Source organism: Pseudopodoces humilis, chromosome 1 (assembly GCF_049639895.1).
Source record: "Pseudopodoces humilis isolate 2021_Gansu_Grassland_sample_001 chromosome 1, ASM4963989v1, whole genome shotgun sequence".
Classification (NCBI taxonomy): domain Eukaryota; kingdom Metazoa; phylum Chordata; class Aves; order Passeriformes; family Paridae; genus Pseudopodoces; species Pseudopodoces humilis.
Window position 1 is genome coordinate 50,334,518 of NC_142200.1, and position 22,496 is coordinate 50,357,013.

Sequence of the window (22,496 nt, forward strand, 5' to 3'; positions counted from 1 at the left end):
GGGTTTAGCAGTGTACACCATTTTCTGTTTGTTTCAGCTGTATAGTCTTTCCCAGCTGAGCATATGCTTTTATGATTCATGCAGTTGTGTGCTATTTTGGGTTTAGAAACCAGCAGGAAAGCTAGATATAAAAATCATTCCTTTGTAGATATAATAAGAAAACTCATTATAAAACTATCCTATATGCAAAACCTTTTCTAAGCAGCTGTTAACAATGACAGAAAAAATGCAGTCAGCCTGACAGACAGCCTTTTCACAACTAAGGCAGAGGATGTACAGGACATAACCTGATCTGTGAAGGAGCCAGGCACATTGCTTTGGAGGGGCAGTTTCTTTTTTGTATATTGTCTGTAAATCTCGGCTGTATACAGCATGAAGAATTTGTATGGGATATTCACTTCAGTCCTCAGCTTGTATAGTCATGGCATTACTATTTTCTGTGGGATCTTTGTTTCTTAGAGGGTCATGGGCAGTTGTTACAAGCAATACAAAAGTGTTTGAGAAACTATCTTCACCTAAGCAGAGCTATTTACAGAGTTGAAGGCCTTGCTTACAGTAGCAGAGATGCACTAACTAATGCACACTAAAATCCCCAGAGAGCAGGGACCAAATTGTATTCAAATGTGTTTGCTAGACTTGACTTAAAATGCAAATTGTTTTATCTATTCCTCAATTTCAATATGTTTTAAAATTGGTTTTTAGGATATAAGGTCATTTCTGTTCTAAGGATGTGATCTCCTCAGTCCACACCACTGCCTCATATGCTCTTAACCCTCTCCCTCGCCTGCCTTTTTGTGTCGGTTTACAGGGGAGATGAGATATTCCTCTGAGCAGATGCCCTGTCTCCACAGACCCCTCAGCCTGAGCTGTCCAAGCATCAGATTCCAACATACACTAAGTCCTCTCTAGTCCTGTAACACTGCCATGTCCAAAGTTTCTCCACCACTGAAAATCCCAGACTGATGCTTAATAGCAGTAAATTAGGAAGCTTATATTACTTACCATTCAAAGAGAATAAAACCTTTTATATGCAAACCACCTCAAAACAAGAAATACATCTTTAAGAAGAAATGCTGTAGACTATCAGTTACTAATATTGTTAACATTTAGTCCAGATTAGACATGATATGCAGCAGTTTTGCTGTTTTCTTATGAGCTATATATGATGGCTGTGGATTTCTAATGAGAATAAAATACAGGCAGCTACATTTTTAGAGGGGGGAGGGAATATACAAGCAGTAAGAAAATCAAACAGCATACACACGTCTAATATCCAGATTGCTCCCCCAAAGTCACATGGGAAATCACTTACACAATTGGCTTCTCATTCATACCTGTCTCACTATATCCATGTCCTTGTAGGCTGGCAAATCACCTGGAGGGTGAGTATGTGGAGGACTACAAACACAGCCCCTATGATTGAAGGTGCAAAAAGGCTTCCTATTATTCAGCTTTCTTTCAGACCAATGAAGGAGACAAATGATAAGGAAAATTATGCTGAAGCTGTAGCTCCCTGAAGTCAGCAGCAAAACCCCTGTGGAGGCCAGTGGGGAAAAGAAAATCATCTGTGCTCTGTGTTCAGCCTTGCTGCTGACCCATTCTGTGTTCATGGCCTGCATCTTAAGGCCACAGTTTGCAGAGCAGCCTAGTACTTAAATACAGAGATGAGTATTTCTCTTTATGCTTAAAGTTTCTGACCAATCTAGTACTTACTACTTAATTTTGTTGGAGGGCTTTGAAAACAGTTGATAGCTAACCTTTGAACTTGCTCTCCTGCTTTCAGCAGTCTGTACAGATTGTTGGTAGGAGGTGGATGCTCTTCAGCAAGGCTCAGGCTTTTGAAGATTTCAACCCTTGTCTTTTCAACAGAGAGGTGCTCATGAGATTCGGGAAATACGTCAGTTCCACTTCACAGGCTGGCCAGACCATGGTGTCCCATACCATGCCACGGGCCTGCTGGGGTTTGTACGGCAGGTCAAATCCAAGAGCCCACCAAATGCTGGGCCTCTGGTTGTTCACTGCAGGTAGGTAAAACAGAAATCTCTCTCTTGTGGTTTGCATTAAACTCGAGACCTACTTTGGCTTCTCCTTTACTGTGTATTCCACACACAGCTTGCTGAAGCCACTGGAGCTCTACAAAAAAATAACTGTAAACAAGAAAACATATATTACATATATAACAAACATTTATAGAATACATAAATGAGAGTAAGACAATTGAGCCTGAAGTCCTGAAAATGCCCAGCTCAATTTCAGTAATCATCCAATTGATCAAGTACCTGTCAGATGAACCCTTACAACTTCTACAGTTCCAGTACCCTGCTGCACGTTAACTGTGCTCTTCTTCTACTTCAGTGCTGGTGCTGGCAGAACTGGATGCTTCATTGTCATTGACATCATGCTAGATATGGCAGAACGAGAAGGTGTTGTAGACATTTACAACTGCGTGAGAGAGCTTCGATCCCGGAGAGTTAACATGGTGCAGACCGAGGTATTGCTCATCTACTGGAATACTGCTTTGCAAGAAAAAATACTCTTCTAGCCCATAAAGAAGGAGCTTTGTGGTTGGCACCCTTCAGAAAGTAGTTTACTCAGTCACATGCAGAAAGTAATCTCCACACAAACCTGAAGAACCCCTGCCCAAACAAGTGCATAGTTATGCTTCACTGAAGATTCACAATGTTTCTTAAAAAATAAAGAAAATCAAGAATGTTTCCTTTCTGGGAAGGATTCATTCTGGAGTACATCTTATTGGGGCTTACTTTCATGATAGCACCTACAGAACAGCCCAGAGGAATGAGGAAACCAGAAACATTCCGATTTTTATTATGGAGTGTTACTGAACTTCTCTAACTACTTGTAGTTAGTTTAAGTCAATCTTTATATATGCATGAGTGTGATAAAGTTTTTTAAACTGTGATTGTTGCTTCTGGTCTTGTTTCAATGCTGGTAAACTGAAGAGAGAAGTATCAACTATATTAGTTGTTACGTTTTATTTACCAAAATACTAATGCTCTATGCGCTCCATGTCAGTAACTATCTATTTTAATTGCTTTACCAGGAACAGTATGTATTCATCCATGATGCTATCCTGGAAGCCTGTCTTTGTGGGGACACATCTATTCCAGCTTCTCAAGTTAGGTCTGCTTACTATGAAATGAATAAACTAGATCCTCAGACAAACTCGAGCCAGATCAAAGAAGAATTTAGGGTAAGTAGTGGCTTACATTGCCTAGAAGCTTTAGAGTTTAGCTATACTAAAGACTTCTGCTTAAGTTTTTATAGTCATATGAATTTTGTAACAGGTCTAGGAGGGAAAGACTGCAAAAAAAAAGAAAAAAGTGCATGTCACTCATCTCTACTGAATTATGCTGAATCATAAAACAATGCAGTGGGGTAGTAGTAAAATATTCTTTTTACTCGAGGGAAGTATGTTGATCCTTCCGCTGTCCTTTCTTCAGAAGGCAGGCAGCTGTCTTTGAGGTTATTTTTCATAATCGTATGCTTCCAGGATTTCTCTGCTTCCAAACCCTGCTGACTGTGATGTGTTTTCGTTTCTCTGCATATTGATTCCCACAGAAACTGAATGCTGAGCTGATCTATTCTTAAATATTTTGGGTTGCTTTCACTGCTGTGTTAATTTTTCCGTTGCATTGTTTACTCTCTTTGATAGACTTTAAATATGGTGACTCCGACGCTGCGCGTTGAAGACTGCAGCATCGCGCTTTTGCCGCGAAACCACGAAAAGAATCGCTGTATGGATGTGCTGCCTCCAGACAGATGCCTGCCTTTCCTCATCACGATAGATGGGGAAAGCAGTAACTACATCAATGCTGCACTGATGGATGTAAGTCTCCGCCACATCATTAATAATAAAAAGGCAATAAGCAGCCCTCCAAACTGAGCCGTGCTAGAAAATGGAGTCAGCATGAGAAGACTGAAAACCTTCTCGCTTGTTTTGTTTCCCAGAAGCATGGCACAAAATCTTTAAATTCCCAAGTACATTTAGGATCACACATATGTTATGTCACAGCCAAGGTTCCAAAGCCATGCTCAGAGAGCAATTCAGGGAGTTTTGATAAATTAAATCTGTCTGGATTTCTCCCTAGTGCTTGAATTTTTAACCATCTGGCCTAGGAAAACAAGAGTTACCTATTAAGAGACTGAGGCAGTTAAATAGAATAATAAGGTTTGCAGCAATATTTCAGTTCCCTTTGTTTATAATTTAAACAGTAATTAACAAAAAAAATAATTGTCTGTCAACACAAGATAGTACACAAGCCATTACTTCAGCCTTCCCATTTATTTCTCTTTGAATGAATGGTTCCTCTTCATGTGTGTATAGAGTTTTATTCCAAATGCATCTATGGCAATTCTAATCCTTGTAATAGAGAAACAGTAAAAAGACACTTAAACTGCCTTTAGAGTCTGTAGATATTTATAGCCTATTTTTGACAATTTACAGCTATAGTCATTACGGTTGTCAAACACATAAACAACAAGAAAACAGAGGTTAGTAAGGAAGGAACACATTGTAAATGGCCTTTTAAAAAGTGAAGCTGGAGTAATAAGAGTTTATTGCAGTTTTTTCATTTCTTTCCTTCCAAGTTCTCAAAACCTTTTCCTAAAATAAGCTCAAGTTCAAAACTCTCCTGTGAAAATGTAAGAAAATGTATCTTTATGTTTATCTCTGTAGAGAAACTGAGAACAGAAGTCTAAGTGACTTGTCTAGCTTCTCACAGTAGGTCAATGACATTTCATATTAGAAGGGAGTTGCCTTAATCTGCAGTTTGCAACTGTGCCATTACATTGCCTTCTTTCCTGGACACTTCAGTACTGTTTTGTACTGTGAATTAAGTAATGCTCAGAAAGAGGAGGGCCTTAATACTTGCTTTGAAGGTGCTTCCCTTCTTCACTATTGAAACAATGGGCTACATACGGACCTGTATCTGGGCAAAAGGCTCCAAGGGAGGAGGTGATTTAAGTTGCTTTCCACCTGAAGCACTTTGGCCAGGCTTCTGCAGCATCCCTGAACTGATGGACAAGAGCAGACTTTTGTCCATCTCTCTAAACACTCAATCTCCAGCAAGCAAGATTGTTTCCCCCTCTCCACTTGAATCTATTGAGGTGTTGAATCACCTCATTTAAGCCTTCAGAGCTCACTTCAAGAAAAAGGGGTAGCAAGAACAGTTTTTGTTACTCAATATCAGAACAGTTCTCCCAAAAAAATCTTCTGATGCTTCTAATTGAGTGATTAATGGAGACCCCTTTGGACATCTCTCATCTGCATGAAACTTCCAGCAAGGTAGGACTAGTAGGATAGAAAGCAGCTGCCTAATGTAGGAAGAGCATCATTACCTGCTTGTTTCCGTGTGCTGAAACAAAGGACCAGAGTTTTGCATGTCTGCATCTGTACCCAAAACACAGTGAAATTATTTTCTGTGGTCTCCTCTGTGACTGTGAAACAATGATCATAGAATCATAGAATATCCTGAGTTGGAAGGGACCCACAAGGGTCACCAAATCTCATAATTGCTAGGGTTGGAAGAGACCTCTGGAGATCGTGTGGTCTGACCCTCCTGCCAAGCAGGGTCACCCTCAGCAGGAGACATGGGAACATGTCCAGGTTCATTTTGAATGTCTCCAGAGAGGGAGACTCTGCAGCCTCCCTAGGCAGCATGTTCCAGTGCTCTGCCACCCTCAGTGTGAAGAAATTCTTCCTCACCTTGAGGTTGGAACTTCTTTTATTTTGGCTTATGGCCATTGCTCCTTGTCCTTACACTGGGCAGCACCAAAAAGAGTCTGACACCATCCTCTTGGCACCTTCCGAGTCCAAGTCCAAATCTTGGCCCTACCAAGGACAGCCCCAGGAATGACACCATTTGCCTGCAGTAGCTGATCTGATTGGATCTCTGTGGTGGTGCAAATGCTTCAGTTCAAGGAATGCAGAGACTTCCCCACCCTCCTTAATCAAGGCACTGGCACGCCCCCCCCCAACAATTGCCCCAGTATGGCCACAGTAGCTTTCAACACTCAGAAGCATGTAAGTGAAAGTACTGGTTTGAGAGCCATGATGGAAAAGTTCCAGCAAACAGCTCAGTCAATGACATTCTCTGGTACTAAAAGAAACAAAGAGCACTGAAATTTATCCCCTGGGTATCATCACTGCTGTCAGATAGACCAGAATTTCAACAATATTTCTGAAGAATAACTAGATACTTCCTTTCACAGGCATCATTCAAATTTAGAGCTAAATGCAAACAACCAAGATTAATCTGTCCATTAACAGCTCAAAACAAATCCGTTGCTCAAAATCTTGTAGGAGTTGCATTGGAAGCAAAAACCTCTGATGATTTTACTCAATGCCTGTGGCATGAAATACATTTTAGAAATATAACATCTGCAGAAATTATATCCTGCCTAAATACAGTTTATTAACTTTGAGGCATATAAAATCTCAGGAAAGAGCTGAAAACAATATATTAATTATACAGAAAATAGAAATATGCTTTCAGTCCTGAAGTTCCGGGGCTATGACTGACATTCTGCTAAATGGATTTTTTCTCTCTTACCATTCTTCTCATCATCTTGTTACTTCTTTGCAGAGCTACAAGCAACCATCAGCTTTTATAGTTACGCAGCATCCCTTACCAAATACTGTCAAAGATTTCTGGAGACTGGTCCTAGATTATCACTGCACTTCAGTAGTTATGTTGAATGATGTGGATCCTGCACAAGTAAGTCCAGAAAAATATTTCATTCAAAAGAGGAGTGCTAGTGCCTCAGTGTTTCAGAACAGCCTTAAGATGTAATTAGTTTTGTAAAAACATTAAATACTTACACACTAAAACATTGATTTGTAGTTTGCAGATTGATACTCATAGACCAGCAGCAGCAGCAGCTTCTCCACCAAATGTTAATGCACACACACATAAGTGCATGCACCTGTAATTAATTCTAGGAGAACATGTTTTGGGAAGGGCTGCTAAAACCCACAAATTTCAGTTGTAGAATTCTGACTCAAGTTTGAAACATGCTGTAGTGGCCAAAATCATAAACAGAAGCCAGCAGCTGTTCATTTACCTGCCTGAAACAGGTCAATGACCTTGGTCTCCTTACCAGGGAATAGGTGTTCCCAGGGTGGAAATCTGTGTTGGGTGTTGCACAAAATGATGTTATCTTTAGCAAAGAGATAGGAACAAAGCTAGGAGAAAGAAATTAAACATTGGAGACTCTTTTGGAAGAGAAAAGAGAGCAACGAAACATGTAGGGGAATGTAATTACCTTACAAAAGTGTTGCACGTGCTATACATGTTGTTCAGAAAATTGGAAAACTGAACCTACTGGTTGGCAATTCAATCACTAGGATTAATCACTAAGTGTCCCAGAGCCTGGCTCACAACTGCACAATCCCAAATTCTTACAAAGATATAAACAAACTGCACCAGCCCTCTGCTGGAATAATGTGGTGGTAATCTGGATTCTTAATATGTAAATATTTGTTAACTATTGGCTGAGAGCAACTGTAATTTTTTAGAGCAGACTGCAGGTCAATTAATGATCAAGAATCTTTTTAGCTTTGTTTGGTATTGCATATACTTTAAAAAAATCTCTCCTGTTCTTTTTAACATGTAGAATTTGTTTCTAAAAGATACTAATCTTCCTTTTGGTTTTTCAAAGGAACATGTAGGAATTCCACACACTGTTTTAAAGACTGAATTTCTGATTCTAAGCCCTGTGCTGTCTGTAGGGAGGAAAGATAGAAATGAAAGACAAAACTTTTATTCATGAATCTAAGATTATTTTCTGAGTGAATAAGGAAAGACTCAAGGGAGACAGACTGTTAGGGACTGCTGAACAGAGTGTTTTTTAATTTGTTGGCTGTGTTTTGAATTTACAATAGGACATGGCTATTCCAAGCATTTATTAGCCTCACAGGATTTAAAAGCTATTGGGATATGCAGTTAATGCACCTGCCTCTGCAGTATGCTATACCTTTTACCTCTTAATGCAAGTAAAAATCTTTTCATTAGGAATAAATCTCAAAACCCTCAGAGCAAACAGAAGTGGAGAGAGGGCAAAGCTTATTAAAAACACACATTACATTCAGATTTATTAATAATTACTGTTATGATTATTATTTATGTATATATGAAGTGTTTACAGTTCTGTTTAGATATTACCATTTATGTGGATCGTTATGCTCTATTGGGAAATGAAATTTAGCCCTTCACAGTGACTCTGACTTGAAGAGAGTCGCTAGCATCGCTTGCATGCAAAATGTGCAGACTTAAATGCTTTTGGTTTCTTTAGAACTTGAAAAATCTTAGCTTTCCAAAACAGCCCCAGCAAACAGCTCTGCTTATTATCATTTAAGCATTTTTCAGAGATCTGTTAGAACTGTATTCCTATGTATTTGAAAGATGTGTACTAAACTGTGCACATGTTAAATGATCTGAGCACTGGCATTTGCAACAGTTGTATGCACTGCGTTTTGCTATTCTGTACACCAACATATTTCATAATAAAAATTTGTGTAAGATTTAGACAATATTTGGAAAGCAGTTGTCTCAGCAGACCAAATCATAGGGGGAGTTTAAAAAAATGAAAATATATTTTCCTACTTAAAATTTCTGGGTTTAACTTGTTAAAGTGATCTCCTGCAAATCAGACTGTGTTTTCTTTTTTAATTGGTGTAGTAAATGATTATGTTTTCCTAAAATGTAGTCATCTCTAAACAGCTTTGTTGAGGACTAAGTATTATAAGAAATGCAAAACAACATCTGGAGTAAATGTGATTTGTCAGCTCAGCTCTGGATCACCAACAGCAATGCAGCAGAATGAAGACCACAGCTGTTTTACTGAATGAAATGAAAAGTTCCAAATATGACATCAATGCTTCTGCAAGCAAACAAAATTTCATGAGTTCATATTTAATTTTGGTGAATGCTTACAAAAGCTACATGCTCGAACTGCTCTAAATATCCCTGGCAAAAAAAAAATCATTAGGATTTTCATGAAAAAAAATGGACAGGCAGTTTCTAGCTTCAAAAAACCTTCTTGCAAAGTATTGATTCAATCTTTAAAGTATTAACACAGATGGTAATTGGTTCCTGGATTAAGGCATTGTCACATTATTAGACACTGAAACTGTGCAAGATAATAGTAATTTTACTTTGTGATGTTTAGATACCTTGAAGCAATTTTTTCTGAGAACTGAAGAAAGCATAATTAATATTTTCAGGTGTCACTAATAAGATGAAATTAAGCAATTACTGAAAGTTTAAAGCAATGCTGGTATTAGCCAATATCATCAGTCATGGGTGAAACACATGTGAAAGTTAAGTCCCAAGTTTTGAGAATTGATGTACCCTTCCTAGTATAAATCACACATTCTAATGCAGTTTGAATCATTAGCAACTATTCAGGGCAGTTGAAGATACCAGGCCTTTGGTCTTTAGCTTCCACTGTCTCCAAGATACGGCAATATTTGTCAACCTCTCTCTGTTCAGTCATAATATATTGTAGAACTAATGTTGAGTGTCAGAAGTGTTTTACCCCAAACACCAGACACTGAAAGTACAGCAGCAAGAAACAGCATGTTAGGTACGTGAAAAGGCATTATGACAGCAGAGTGCTCGAAACTGAACTTGGTGCATCGTGCATTTTATAAAGATACTGTGCAAGAATTCCAGTAGTACATGTACAAAAAATTTAAATACAGAAGAGTATGTTGAGGCAGCATGAAATCCAAGGTGATTAACAGTGTGCTTTTTCCATGGTCTCCCACAGCTCTGTCCTCAGTACTGGCCAGAAAATGGAGTCCACCGGCACGGTCCTATTCAGGTGGAGTTTGTATCAGCCGACTTAGAAGAAGACATCATCAGCCGGATATTCCGAATTTATAATGCAGCCAGAGTAAGGATCTTGTTTGCAAAACAGTTTTATCTCAGTAGATGAGTTGAGCCTACTCAAATAATAAAAATGAAAGCTGAACCCATATAGAACCATTTCCATTTTTCAGCTTATTTATTTGTAAGTAATGGCTCAATACTGCGTCACGTCACAATCATGGAGAAAAAAAGCCTTCTCTGTACAATATAAGTAAAAAATATTTTAATACATATCTCAAGTGTCTTAAATGCAAATGAAACAAATGCAGTATTCAGATTGTATGATAGCCAAAAAATGCTGAAATCAGTGCTGTTTTCAATAGTTTGAAATTAGCCATATTTATATCCTGTGTTACGTGAAGAAAGCTGTGCACCGATACTAATCACGTTTTCCAATAGCAATCCCAGCCTCTTAGCAAAGATCCTGTCCCACTAACCATACTTCATTACATATGTAACCACTTCAGAAGGGCAAGCAGGTTGTTCTTGTATCCAGCTTTTATGCTCCCATAAAGCTGACAGAAGACTAAACGAGGCATGTCTTTCAAGCTGACTGGAAAAAAGATTCTACCACACACCAGGTATCTGTTGCCATCCAGGGGATCTTTGCAATGGACTCATATCAACCACCAAAAAGCTGTAGTTAGGAATAAGCAGCACTCCCTTCTGAAAAAAAATCAAGAACTTCCCTGGGACCTGGTAGCTCACTGGGCAGGGAAAGACACCAAAAATGTGTTAATATCCAAACAAGGAAGCAGATTGTAAGGCTTCAAATACTTCTTTAATACTATGAAGGCCTGGAATTTGTAGTAAATGCAGCAGTATAAAAAACACAACCTCCAGCAGTATTAATAAGACCTTCAGCAGGCACTGGGTCTGGCTGATATGCTTTGGGAAGAGGGGCCATCATCTGAAAGAAACCGGACAGGAAATCAGTAGATTCCAGACTTTGACATAAAACACACAAAACTGATTGGAGAGCATACCTAATGCTGCATCCAGTTTGGTTTATTCCCATATTGTGTTAATCTTATATCCTGTCTATTAACTCTTACTCTAGAGAATAAAATATAATGCCAACGTTTCTGTGTGTTGTTCACTTTAAGAGTGGCACTAAAATGCCCTCACTTTGCACTGAAGTGGCAAACTCTAGACTACAAAACCAGTTTTCATGTGCATGTTTATTATGCCCTTTTCAAAGGACTATAATTTTCTGCCACTATCCCTTGTTCTGTGCTCCTTTTTTATTTTAAATCACCATAAAGCAACTGTTCAGTAATGTTTCACCAGAGGGGTTCTGACTGCTGCAGTAGAACACAATAAAATAAAATGTAGTTAGATATTTTTTTATAAGCCAGAAACATCTGAGGGTTCAGTTTTGTTTTTTTTAATGTTTCCTGCTTCAAAATATCTAGAGAGGTTTTGACCTATCTTGTAAAAAAAGGACAGAAACACATAAACGTTCTTAAAAATACTGAAGCTTATATATGAAAACAGTATATAATTGAAGTTATATTGCAGCTCTGTCTTTCCAAACAAGTTCCTCCTATCACATTATTTAGTTAATTGCTTGATCATGCAGATGTACTATTGCTATAATATAGCCTATTGTATAGCAGTCTTTTTAAAAACTCTTGTTCTAATAACTCCATTGGAAATTAAAACTCATAAATTCTCAAGGGCAGTTGAAATTCCATTAGCAGTTTGTCAGCAATCATCTGCTCCCCTCGCTGATGCAAATACCTAAATTATGTGCCAAAAAACCACTTTTCCTGCTTTTGTCCGGATCTCTACAGCCCCAGGACGGCTATCGGATGGTGCAGCAGTTCCAGTTCCTGGGATGGCCCATGTACAGGGACACTCCAGTTTCTAAACGCTCCTTCTTGAAGCTCATCCGTCAGGTGGATAAGTGGCAGGAGGAATACAACGGGGGAGAGGGACGCACAGTTGTACATTGCTTGTAAGTACTGGGAACAGAAGAGAGAAGTAAGGGAATACTGTCACAGAACTTGTGCTAGGCTTTGAAAGATTTGTGACGAGATGAAGAGGCATCTCTCTAATCTGGAGCTGAATAAATAATACAACTGCTCATTTAAAAGCTTTGAATGCAAGAGGAATTGTGTAATTTTAATGCAGATTCATGAGTTTCCCCATCTGTCCTTTGTTAGAGCCCTATGAAAAGATGATGGGATCGAGTTAACTCTATTTTATTCAAAAATGCCCAGTGACTCTTGCAAATGGGAAAGTTGCATATTTATTCACAGTAAATCAAAAATGTGCCTTCAGAAAAATGTACCTTTTATTTCTGCAGATAAGGACCATAGAAATAAGTAGTTTTGGAGGGGTGATTAATTTTCCAGGCATAAAGCACAGGAGTAAAAGTGGTGTGACAGACCAGTTAGGATGATCCTGTAATTGCCTTACCTTTCACTAATAATGGTATATATTTTTGTCCTCCTGTGGCTTTGTGCTCCACTGATGCAGACTCTCCTCCACTCTGCCACCGTCCTTCTTTTGATATGGTATAATACTCATACGTGCTTTTGCCCTCAGAAGTAGCTGATCTTCTGAGGCTGAGTCTTCAGCAGTTGAAGCTGTATTTGTCTTTGTTTAAACATCTGTTTAAAGGTGTTGCCATGATGGAGAAGGGACCTGCTAACAGGAAAGCCATGTTCAGAAGTTGGGACCCCATGTCAGAATGATGGAGGAAAATCTAAGAGTATATTAATAATACCCACTATCACTGACCTTGAAAAAGTCATTGCTCTTCAGTTTCCCCATCTGTAGTATGGGGATAATAATACTTTCATCAAAGGAGCATTGTGCAGTGTGATTAATTAATGTTTTGAGATCTTCAGCTGAAAAGACCCTTTTGAAGTGCAAATTACTGTTATCTCTGAGGTGGCTGATGATATTAAATAGTTGTACAACATCACACATGCGTCACTTCCAGGCAGTAAAGAAAGAAAAAGCTCTAATATAATCCTTTTAAATGACTTTATTTTAATTAAAATTCTCAAACAGTCCCACAATATCAGGCACTGTTTTGGCAGCAGAGAGCATTCTTTTCATGGTGCCTGGATGTGACAGATGTGCAACGTTGTATCTTCCTTTGAAAATCAACCATTTGCAAAGCTTGTTTGAAAGACCTGCTACCTAACTAGTCTACATTCTGGTAATTATTAAGGTTTATTATTTTCAGTGAAGCACAGCCTAAAGATTCTGATTAGAATAAGTGTAGAAATAATGGGGTTTCCAGAAAGAAAGAGATTCTCTTGGAGATTAAAAATAACCAGGGATAAAGTATTATTAAATACTGTATTTGATCACATATATTAACACTTGTGCCTGGCTTCTTTGTTAGCAATTCGCTTTGGGTTCTCATCCTCTGATAACTGTGGGTGGAGGGGGAATACATCAGCCTTTAGAAGCAGTCCTTGCCAGGCAGCAAGCCCCTCTCTTCCTGCTACCAGGAGCTGAGATCAGCCAGGTGGACATGGCAGCACCACCCAGTGCCATACCAAGCGAAGCCACCAGGACTCCCACAAATGAGACTTCTGGTGCTTTTGCAGTTCCTCTGAAATGCCTTTGTGTCCAGGAGGAATGAACCAGAATCTGGAACAAAAGGACTCAAAGACTCACATTCTCTGTGGCATTTCCAGGCCTGATGCTCATTGCAGCCATGTGTGTTTACAATGCAGAGTTGAACTGAAACTAAAAGTACTTTATCCTTATTTTAGCATCCTCTTTGTGCTGTCTCCAGTGTTCACTGAAGGGTGATGAAAACCTCAGCCATTCAATTCCCTCCAGGCTGTCAGCCTGCTGACTTCTGAATCATAGCTTCAAAATCTTTCAGCATGGTAATTCCAATTAAAAATCAGGTTTTGCCTGGAGTTCAGCAGCCTCTGGGGCCAGGAATGTTCTGTGGTTTCTCCCTGCTGGAACTCATGCCTTCTGGAGCCATCCCTGTTGCTGTACACTTGTGACACAGAGTCCATTGTAACTGAGCCATTTTATCACTTTCACTGCAGGAATGGAGGCGGCCGCAGTGGGACATTTTGTGCAATCAGTATTGTTTGTGAAATGCTTCGACATCAGAGGGCTGTTGATGTATTCCATGCTGTGAAGACACTGAGGAATAATAAGCCTAACATGGTGGACCTTCTGGTATGAGCTTTTTAACTGCACCATTAAATAGAAAATGTTCTTTTTCTCAGAAGAGTCAGTAAGATTTCCAGGATTTGCAGTGGGAGTTGTTCACAAAGCAAGCAAGTCATTTTCAAAGGGGATAATGAAGTCACTTCACTTGTAAGAGTATTTTTACTCTGCTTTCTTCCGAAGGAGACTTTGTCTCTGTTCATCTGAATTTTTTAAGAGTTTTAAACTTTCAGATGAACATCCTTATTAATTTTCTTTTCTAGCAAGCTGAACCAAGTGGTCTTGCATGGTAGAAATAATAGTTATATAAAATTAAATGCCAGATTTTCAAATTATATATTTTATAAATAGCTTAATTGCCTAATATTTATCAAAGCCATGAATTTCAGTTTGACATCCAGAATATTGCATTTAATTATGGTTGCTCTATCTCGTAGAAAGATTAAAGAAGTTCAGAAACAAGGGGCCATGTGCAATTATTTTCCTAGAGAGTGTTTTATGAGCTTTTTTCCTAAATGGAGAACTGCTGAAGTGCCAGCTGCTATGCCAGAAGAGCTGCAGAACAGCTTAAACCAGCAGGTTCTTACACTCCAGTGTGTAGTTTTGTACTTGGAGATGGGTGTAGCATGATGCCCTGTTCTGAAGGCTGGGCTATAAAAGACACTTTTACAACATCCTGCTGCAGAGGTGGCTGCTTAAGAGGCAGCTGCATTTGATTTAATATCACAGGCAGGAGGAAGCAGCATCTGGGCACTTTCAGGGATGTTAACCCAATCTGAGCCAATTTTGCAAGCTCTGGTTAAACAAGCTGGGGTAATTTCAGCAACTTTTCTATAGCATGCCCAGGGTGAGGCAGGATACTTCTCACTGAGCAGGTCCAACCTCTTGTCATTTTAGGAGAGGACCCCCTCAGATGAGCTGAGTGTGGCACACACTGGAGAATAGGCAGAAAGAGCGAGGCTTTCACGGACAGGTGAAGGCAGGTAGGGAGGGAATTCCACCTCCCCAAAACATGGATGGCTGTGCCTCCTCTCTCCTGTGGGAGAATTGCTCCCACCACATCCCCCATCACAGTGCTCTCTCCTTGCCTGCCTCTGAAGTCCCAGACTCTTCCCTAGAACCAGCTCTGGCCAAGCACATGAAACAAGGCCAGAAGTTGTCAGCTGTGCAAAGCAAGGAGGGAGTTCATGAGCAGCACCACAGGGCCATGAGCCAGCAGTGTAGAACTGTGAGTCTTGTATCAGCGAGAAACTATCAAACTTCCACAATGGTGGGAGGGAGCAGCTTGTTTGGCTTCTTTTCCTCTAGTTTATATTCTCAGGAGGAGAATCGTCTCGCTGAGAACCATACATTTTTATTTCCTAGATATGAAGAAAAATGTCCTACTTCTTCATTCATGTAGTAGAGTTTAGACAGGGATTTGGCAGGCCTGATGTTCTCCATTCTCCTAGAGCTTAAGTCCACAGAACTCACTGATCTCTTATTCATTTATTTTATATAAATAAAAAGAAAATTACCAGTGTAGATGTACAGTTAAAGAAAATGCTCTCTATAAATTCCCATTTGTGACAGTTTTCCAGATATAGATTTGTCAGGCAGTTGTCTCCATTTTTCAGCAGAGAGTTTTTTTAATAAAAAAAAGCTAAATGTATTATTTTAGATATTAAAGTTCCTTTTAGTAAATTTAGAGTGGTATTGGGAATGTGTGGAAGGCACAGAAAGGCCTTGTAGGGCCTTTTTTTATTAGGAAATTTCAAAGCACTCATGAAGGAGATCAGTACTGTTTTCCTTATTTTAACAGACAGAGGAATAAAGGCAAGGGACAACCAGGATCTTTCCCATTCTCACATAATGCACTGACTGAACAGAATTAGAATGACATCTCTTCGGTTGTGGTCAGTCATCTCATAGGAACAAATATTTGAATTAGCCAGTATTCAATTCCAATGTAGATTACTTCATGGTAAAGGGAATTGGGACGCTTGAGTTCTTTTCCTAATTTTGTTACTGACTTTTTCCTGTATGACCTTTCTTTTATTAATGTCTTTGCCTCAGTTTCTCTGTTGGAAAAAGGAACAGTAATATTCACCCACGTTTTAAAATTTTGTGGTAAAAGATTAAATGCTCAAAATCATGACATTATTTCACAAAAATAGTTTTAAGACTGCTTTATCAACACATGTCATGCACTTTCTGACTAGATAAAAGGCAGTCTTTACCATCCATACTTAGAGATTCATCTCTTAATTTCAGTGAAACCTTTGGTTTTCCTCCAAGTGTAAAAATCCGAATGCCACATCCCTACAGTATGGAAATCTGATTTTTTTCAGCTGTCATACAAAGGCAACACATGATATTGCAAAATATCTCTTATGGAATGCCCAAAGCATTTGGTAATAAATGTTATTGGGCCTACCCACAGGTGTCCTAGAAAATAAATTTAAATTTAACCTCTCTGAATCTAGATAGTCTAAAGAGATTTTTAATAGCCACCATCAAGTGAATAATAGAAATGTACAAAGGACACTAGTGAAGTGAACACAGTGGGAAATAAGATACGTCTGCTCTTTAAGACAGGTATTCAGTTTACTGAAAATTACAGTTATTCTGCTGGATCAGTAAATCAGCATAAAATGAGCATGGAAGAGTGGAAATGGATGAGTGGCTGATCTCTTGTTTTGATCTGTTATGTAGTTATAGAAAAATTTCCATTTATTTGGAAACATATATGCAATAAAAGCAGAAAATGAATTTACATAATGCTCTCTTCTTTCCTTTCTTCTCTTTTTATATTCTTTTCTTATTCTGAAGAAGACACAAGTAGTTTATGGAACCCTGCAGGACTTTAAACCCTCACATACAATTCACTCACTCATCACTTAGGTTATATGTGCACCTCAGACTTCCTTTCTTATGACATGACATCTCTCAACAAAAGAACTTGGAAATGGTCTATGCTTGTTCATAGCTTTTTCATTTTATTAATAGTATATGGTCTTTTGTATGTTAAGTGGACTCTTCTTCTCAGCTAAAATGTGACCCAAAATCACAAGTAAGGGGCAAAAGATTTAATCCTTTGAAGTCTTTGCTTCAGTGAAAAGAGAATATATCTGAAGATATTACTACTCATGATGTTGGGCAAGGCTGAGTGCTGTCAGCTTGTTAAATCTGTTGTTGTTCCTAAATGGCAATATATGCTTAGTTACCCTTTATTAATTGAATAAATTGCATAAGAAAAAGAGGCATTTCAGTAACAGAAATAGTCTTAAAACTGGCAGGTGTTTCCAAATGGAATTTTCAGAAGCCAGAGCCCTTAAATTCAGGAAATCTGCACTTATATTTGTTTCATCCTTTTTTTCATTTAATTATTTGTAATATTTTTATGTATTGCAAGTAGCAAGAATGGAAACAAGAGAGGGGTATGTATGCACATAAAGCTGGGAAGTCATCAGTGAGTGCATCATTTTAAAGTTTCACAGTGGACAAAGGTTAGTCCCAAACATCTGTCCTCTCCATTCCACTGAAGACATGAAAGGGGCCAAGTCATAACCCTTTGTTCCCACAAATGCAGAGTGGGTTTGCATCCCTCAGGAAGGGGATTTCCCTGGAACTTGCTCTGTTTCCAAGAACTTAAAAATAAAACCAGCAGGTCTCTGAAGCATAGGGCTGGCACCTGAAAACTTAGCCTGGGAGAGAGCCAGGAGAGCCTAACTTGAGCATCACTGTCGGTTGCTAAAAATTAATTGGAATTAATCCAATTAATTTAGCTCAGGCCCCATCTCACAAGGCTGTTGCAAAGTTTGGGCTGGAGATAGAGGACCAACAGTAACTAAGCAACTCTTGCCCTGAAATGTAGCAAGTGCCTGAATGACATTAAAATAAAAGTTGCAATAAGGGAAGTACAAAACACTGGGTCTATTTTAAGATAAATATTTTCAGGGAGGAATTTCAGTAACTCCAGTTCTCATAAAGTGCTACATGAGCATTTTGACAGATGACAGAAGGGTTGCAAGTCCATTTGCTTACGTGCAGTCAGTTTTTCTCATACAAGTGTGTTAGAGCAGCTAAATATTCATCTAACCTGAGCAGTACCATAAGTTACTATGTGTAGTGTCTATTGTCTGGTTAATATAACGATTTTCTTATCTGAACATAAATTGGATTTGCAAACTGGTTCCCACTGGCAATAGCTGATAGTAAATAATTTTAACAGGAGAGAGATATTGACCCCTTTAATTAAGTTTCTTCAATAACTGACTTTGTGGTTTTCTTTTGATTTTTCAGGATCAATACAAATTCTGCTACGAAGTGGCTTTAGAATACTTGAATTCTGGCTGATTGTCTAAACAGCACAGACAAAGCTCCTCCTTTCACTACCACAAACAAAGCAAGTCACTTCATGATGTCTGTGTAAATGAGATGAAGACTTCTCAGTGTTATGCTTCTACTGCTTTGTATAATTGGCTCTTTTTAAGAGCCCCAAAAGATGTTTATAAAACCGCTTGCACTGCCCGATTCCCACTCTGAAGCCGCTGCTTTGGCACCCCTGTGAGCCTACACTGAACCACGTGGCAGTCCTTGAACACCGTACTCATACTCAGCCATTGATGTGGTGAAGCAGCATAGTCTTCTGGTAAATAAGAGAGCACAATTATATTCTTATGAAGGAATTTGTACTTTTTCTGTTACATTTCGTTGCCTGTGATTCTCAGTTATTGTCACAGCCTAGTGTACATTTCTGTTCTGTGGAGAATGCTGTCTGGCATTTTGATAATATATGATTTTAGTTATATTTGTATTCTAACACGTGCATAACAAACAAATCATATGTAGCTTATCTGAACTAACAGAAAGACATGTACCAAATCATGATAACTTTGTTGAGTTGTAATTTCTATCCACTTTGTACCATTTCAGAGAGAGAATCTTGATGGAAATGCAGTTAAAAAATGCAAAAGACAGGATGCTCAGATTAATATATCCAAAGCTTTTTCATTTGTTTATATTGTAAATATTTTTTGATTTCATCAAATTATTTATTCATTAAAATGATTTTTTTTGGTGAAGCACAGTGAGTGACAATCATTTTTATTAAGCCCTGGAAATGCTTACTGTATGATAGTGTAAACATTTGTTTACCTTGTATGGATTCTCAGCTCAATAAATAATTACATACATGATAAAATTCTGTTTAATTTAATATCTCTTGGCATCTGAGTGCCTCCAACTAAGCCTCTTTTCTAGATTAAATCTAGTAAATACTGAGCTACCTCCAGTGAGTGTTTATTGTGTGATCCAGTGTTGATCCAGCCAATAGTGAGGTCATAGAATCACAGAATCATAGAATGGTTTGGGTTGGAAGGGACCTTAAAGGTCCTCTCATTCCAACGCCCCTGCCGTGGGTTGGGACACCTTTCACCAGGTTGGGACACCTTAGATCAGGTTGTTCAAAGACCCATCCAGCCTGGCCTTGAACACTTCAAGAATGGGGCATCCACAGCTTCTCTGGGCACCACTCTCAAAGTGAAAAATTATTCCTAATACTTAATCTAAATTGGCTGTTTCTCGGTTTTAATCCATTCCCTCTTGTCCTGTCACTACAACCCCTTGTAAAAAGTGCATCTGCATCTTTCTTGTAGGCTCCCTTCAGGTACTGGAGGGTTGCAATTAGGTCACCCTGAAGCCTTCTCCAGGCTGAACAATTGCAATTGTCTCAGCCTTACTGGGATCCCTGGAGCTGGGTGCAGCTCACCAGAGTGGAGTGAGATATGCTGTGCCAGTGTATGAGAGAAGTGAATTGAATGCTTAAAAGTACACTTGCACAAATGCAGAGCCTGAAAGATGGCCTGCTCTGAAGAAGACATGGTGTTGTGCTGGCAGTACTTGGTCTTGTCACAGCAACCCTCTGCAGCCCTGGGCATTCCCTGCCATTCCCTCTGTGCCTGCTGCTGCTGTGGGAGCACCAAGAGGGTGCTCTTGTTCTTGAGATGTATGACTGCTGTGGGGGGAATGTAATTCCTTCTCTTAAAGACGTTAAGGACACCAATACTAGAATGGCTGGTGAGGAAGTTAACTCAAAAAATCATGAAACTGCTCCATTACTAGAGCTGTTGTCAGTATTGCCAGTGGACAGGTTTACACCATTAAAGCTCCTGAGAATGGCTGTGCTGATCTTCCATGGTGTTTGGATGGTTCCCCTTTCCACAAAGCACTGACCAATGTCTGGATATGCTGAGAATTGCCTTTGTTGCAGCAACAAAGCAGCAAAAAGGGGGAATGAGTCAGCAATGGCTTGCTGAGCCATCTGCTAGAACGGCAGAACATTTTCTCACTCAGAAGTTTCAAGGAGACATTGCAAGCATAGCAACTGCTCAGTACTTCCAAAGCTTTATGGGAAAGCCCATTCAGGGATGTGGCTGACTGCACAGTATTTCAGCTCTTAGAAGATCCTGCTAAGCCGTCTGGAATGGGGACAGTATCTATATAAATGTATCAGTCAGCCTGATACATTTTGAGAAGCTCTAAATCCAACAATCCAGCTTGGACAGAATGACTTATAGCTTGTCAACTCCCAGTTCAAAACCACTCTGAAATTCAGATCTGGAGACACTAAGATAGGTTTGCTCTGCATCTGGAAAGCATCTCTTTTAAAGTGTAGCTGGCAGGTACGGGCCATTGCTATAAATTGAAGAGTGGTACTGAAAAACTTGGGAAATAAAACCTCAATCCTGAGAAGAATGATGGTCCTTGGATAAACCTTGTAGCACTTCAGCCTGTTGCAGAAAGTGCTCTTACTCATTTTAAAACCCTAGTGTTAGGAAAAAAAATCCAAACCCTTAACATCATATTCCTCACAACCAGCTTGACAGGCCAGGCATGCCAGCCAAGCACGCCTTTTTGTAATAATTATGGGACCATGAAAAGTTGTATTCTGTGATCTATCCATTGAAATATGCATGGACACATCCAGTGTTTCAAAAAGCATAAGTAAGATACATGTGCCAAAGAAGTCCTTGGACAGAAGGTGATGCTGGCAATGTGATCCCAAATGTGAAATGCAGCAGGAATCATGGATTTCTCTCCCGAGGACAGAGATTGCCAGTGTCAATCAGACATTATTTCAGCTGCTGCACGTCTGCAGACATACTTTGCACAGGTAGGCCTTGAGGTGGGGCAAAGGGGTCAAAGGAGATGAGAAGGAAAGAGTTCTGCAGTGTTTCGTATTGTTTTACTGACATTACTCTTTTTCCCTAGTTCTTCTGACACAGAGTTTATGTTGCAGTCTGTCTGATGTTGTTCCAAAAGGCATTCTGCAAACTTAAATGTCGTAAAACTGGAGCCAGCCAAAGAAAGCACAGCAAGCAGCTTTGTGTCCTCACTCTCATGCTACAGCTATCAATCCTTACAACTTACAGAGAAATCTAGGCTTAGGCAAAACAGTATTTTGCCAAGAAGGTAAAACAGATGAGGACTTCAGATGAAGCTGATCACATGGTTGGAGCACCTCTCCAATAAGAAAAGGCTGAGAGAGCTGGGGTTGTTCTCTGGAGAAGAGAAGGCTCCATGGAGACCTCACTGCAACCTTTCAGTAGTTCAGGGTAGTCTACAGGAAAGATGGTGAGGGACTTTGTAACAGGACCTGTTGCAGTAGGATGGAGGGTAATGGTTTTAAGTTAAAAGAGGAACAATTTAGATTAGATGGAATGATTTTTTCCCAGTTAGGATGGAAAAACATTGGAACAGGCTGCCCAGAGAGGTGGTAGATGACCATTCCTGGAAACATTCAAGGACATGCTGGATGAACTTCTGAGCAATTTGTATCTTAGTGAAAGGTGTTCCTGCCCATGGCAGCAGGGCTGGACAAGTGCATTCCAACCCACACCATTCATTCAGGAGTTAGGAACAGAGAAAATACAAGGAAACAGGAAGAGAAAGAAGATATGAACATGTGGGGCTGATATTCCAGAACTCCTAAAATTACCTGGAGGGTAGCATTTTGGAGGAGACGAAGAGAACAGCAGTGACAGCCTTTGTAAATGTTCATAATCAAACCTCCCTTTTCAGAAGAAAGTTACATAAATGCAGGCCAAGTAGAGCTGCAGAACTTTGGGAGACATCAGTCCCAGTCTGGAATGGATGGAGAGATGTTTTCTTCAATGCCCATGTACCCTGTATATAAGAGGTATATAAATGAATAAAGAGATGCTTTAAATGGTTTGCCATTTGTTGTATCACACAACTCATCATCTCTTCAGGACTTGAGGTAGGTAATTTTTGCTGAGCTATTCTGAAAGAGCAGCAGGGTATGGTGAGAGAGGTGATGGCAGGCAGGCAATCTGCATCTTTATAACAGCAGTGCTCCTGACAGCTTCCTGGGCTTCTTTATCAGCAAAATTAGACTGTCCCTGGCAGGATACCTTCATGGAGTACTAACAGCTTAAGGTC

At 39.4% G+C, this 22,496-nt stretch overlaps 1 protein-coding gene across 12 annotated transcripts in view; it reads left to right on the forward strand.

The window, feature by feature from the left end:
• Window positions 1-19,316, forward strand: part of PTPRM (protein tyrosine phosphatase receptor type M) — a 442,950-nt gene extending 423,634 nt beyond the window's left edge. For all 12 annotated transcript variants that reach the window (XM_088050998.1, XM_088051003.1, XM_088051039.1 and 9 more), the window contains 9 exons: window positions 1,870-2,024; window positions 2,356-2,491; window positions 3,062-3,211; window positions 3,674-3,847; window positions 6,606-6,737; window positions 9,793-9,918; window positions 11,690-11,853; window positions 13,925-14,060; window positions 18,336-19,316. In XM_088050998.1, the coding sequence (XP_087907124.1) occupies window positions 1,870-2,024; window positions 2,356-2,491; window positions 3,062-3,211; window positions 3,674-3,847; window positions 6,606-6,737; window positions 9,793-9,918; window positions 11,690-11,853; window positions 13,925-14,060; window positions 18,336-18,389 (1,227 nt within the window). In that variant the 3' untranslated portion in view covers window positions 18,390-19,316. The remainder of the gene's footprint in view (window positions 1-1,869; window positions 2,025-2,355; window positions 2,492-3,061; window positions 3,212-3,673; window positions 3,848-6,605; window positions 6,738-9,792; window positions 9,919-11,689; window positions 11,854-13,924; window positions 14,061-18,335) is intronic.
• The last annotated feature ends 3,180 nt before the right edge of the window (window positions 19,317-22,496 follow it).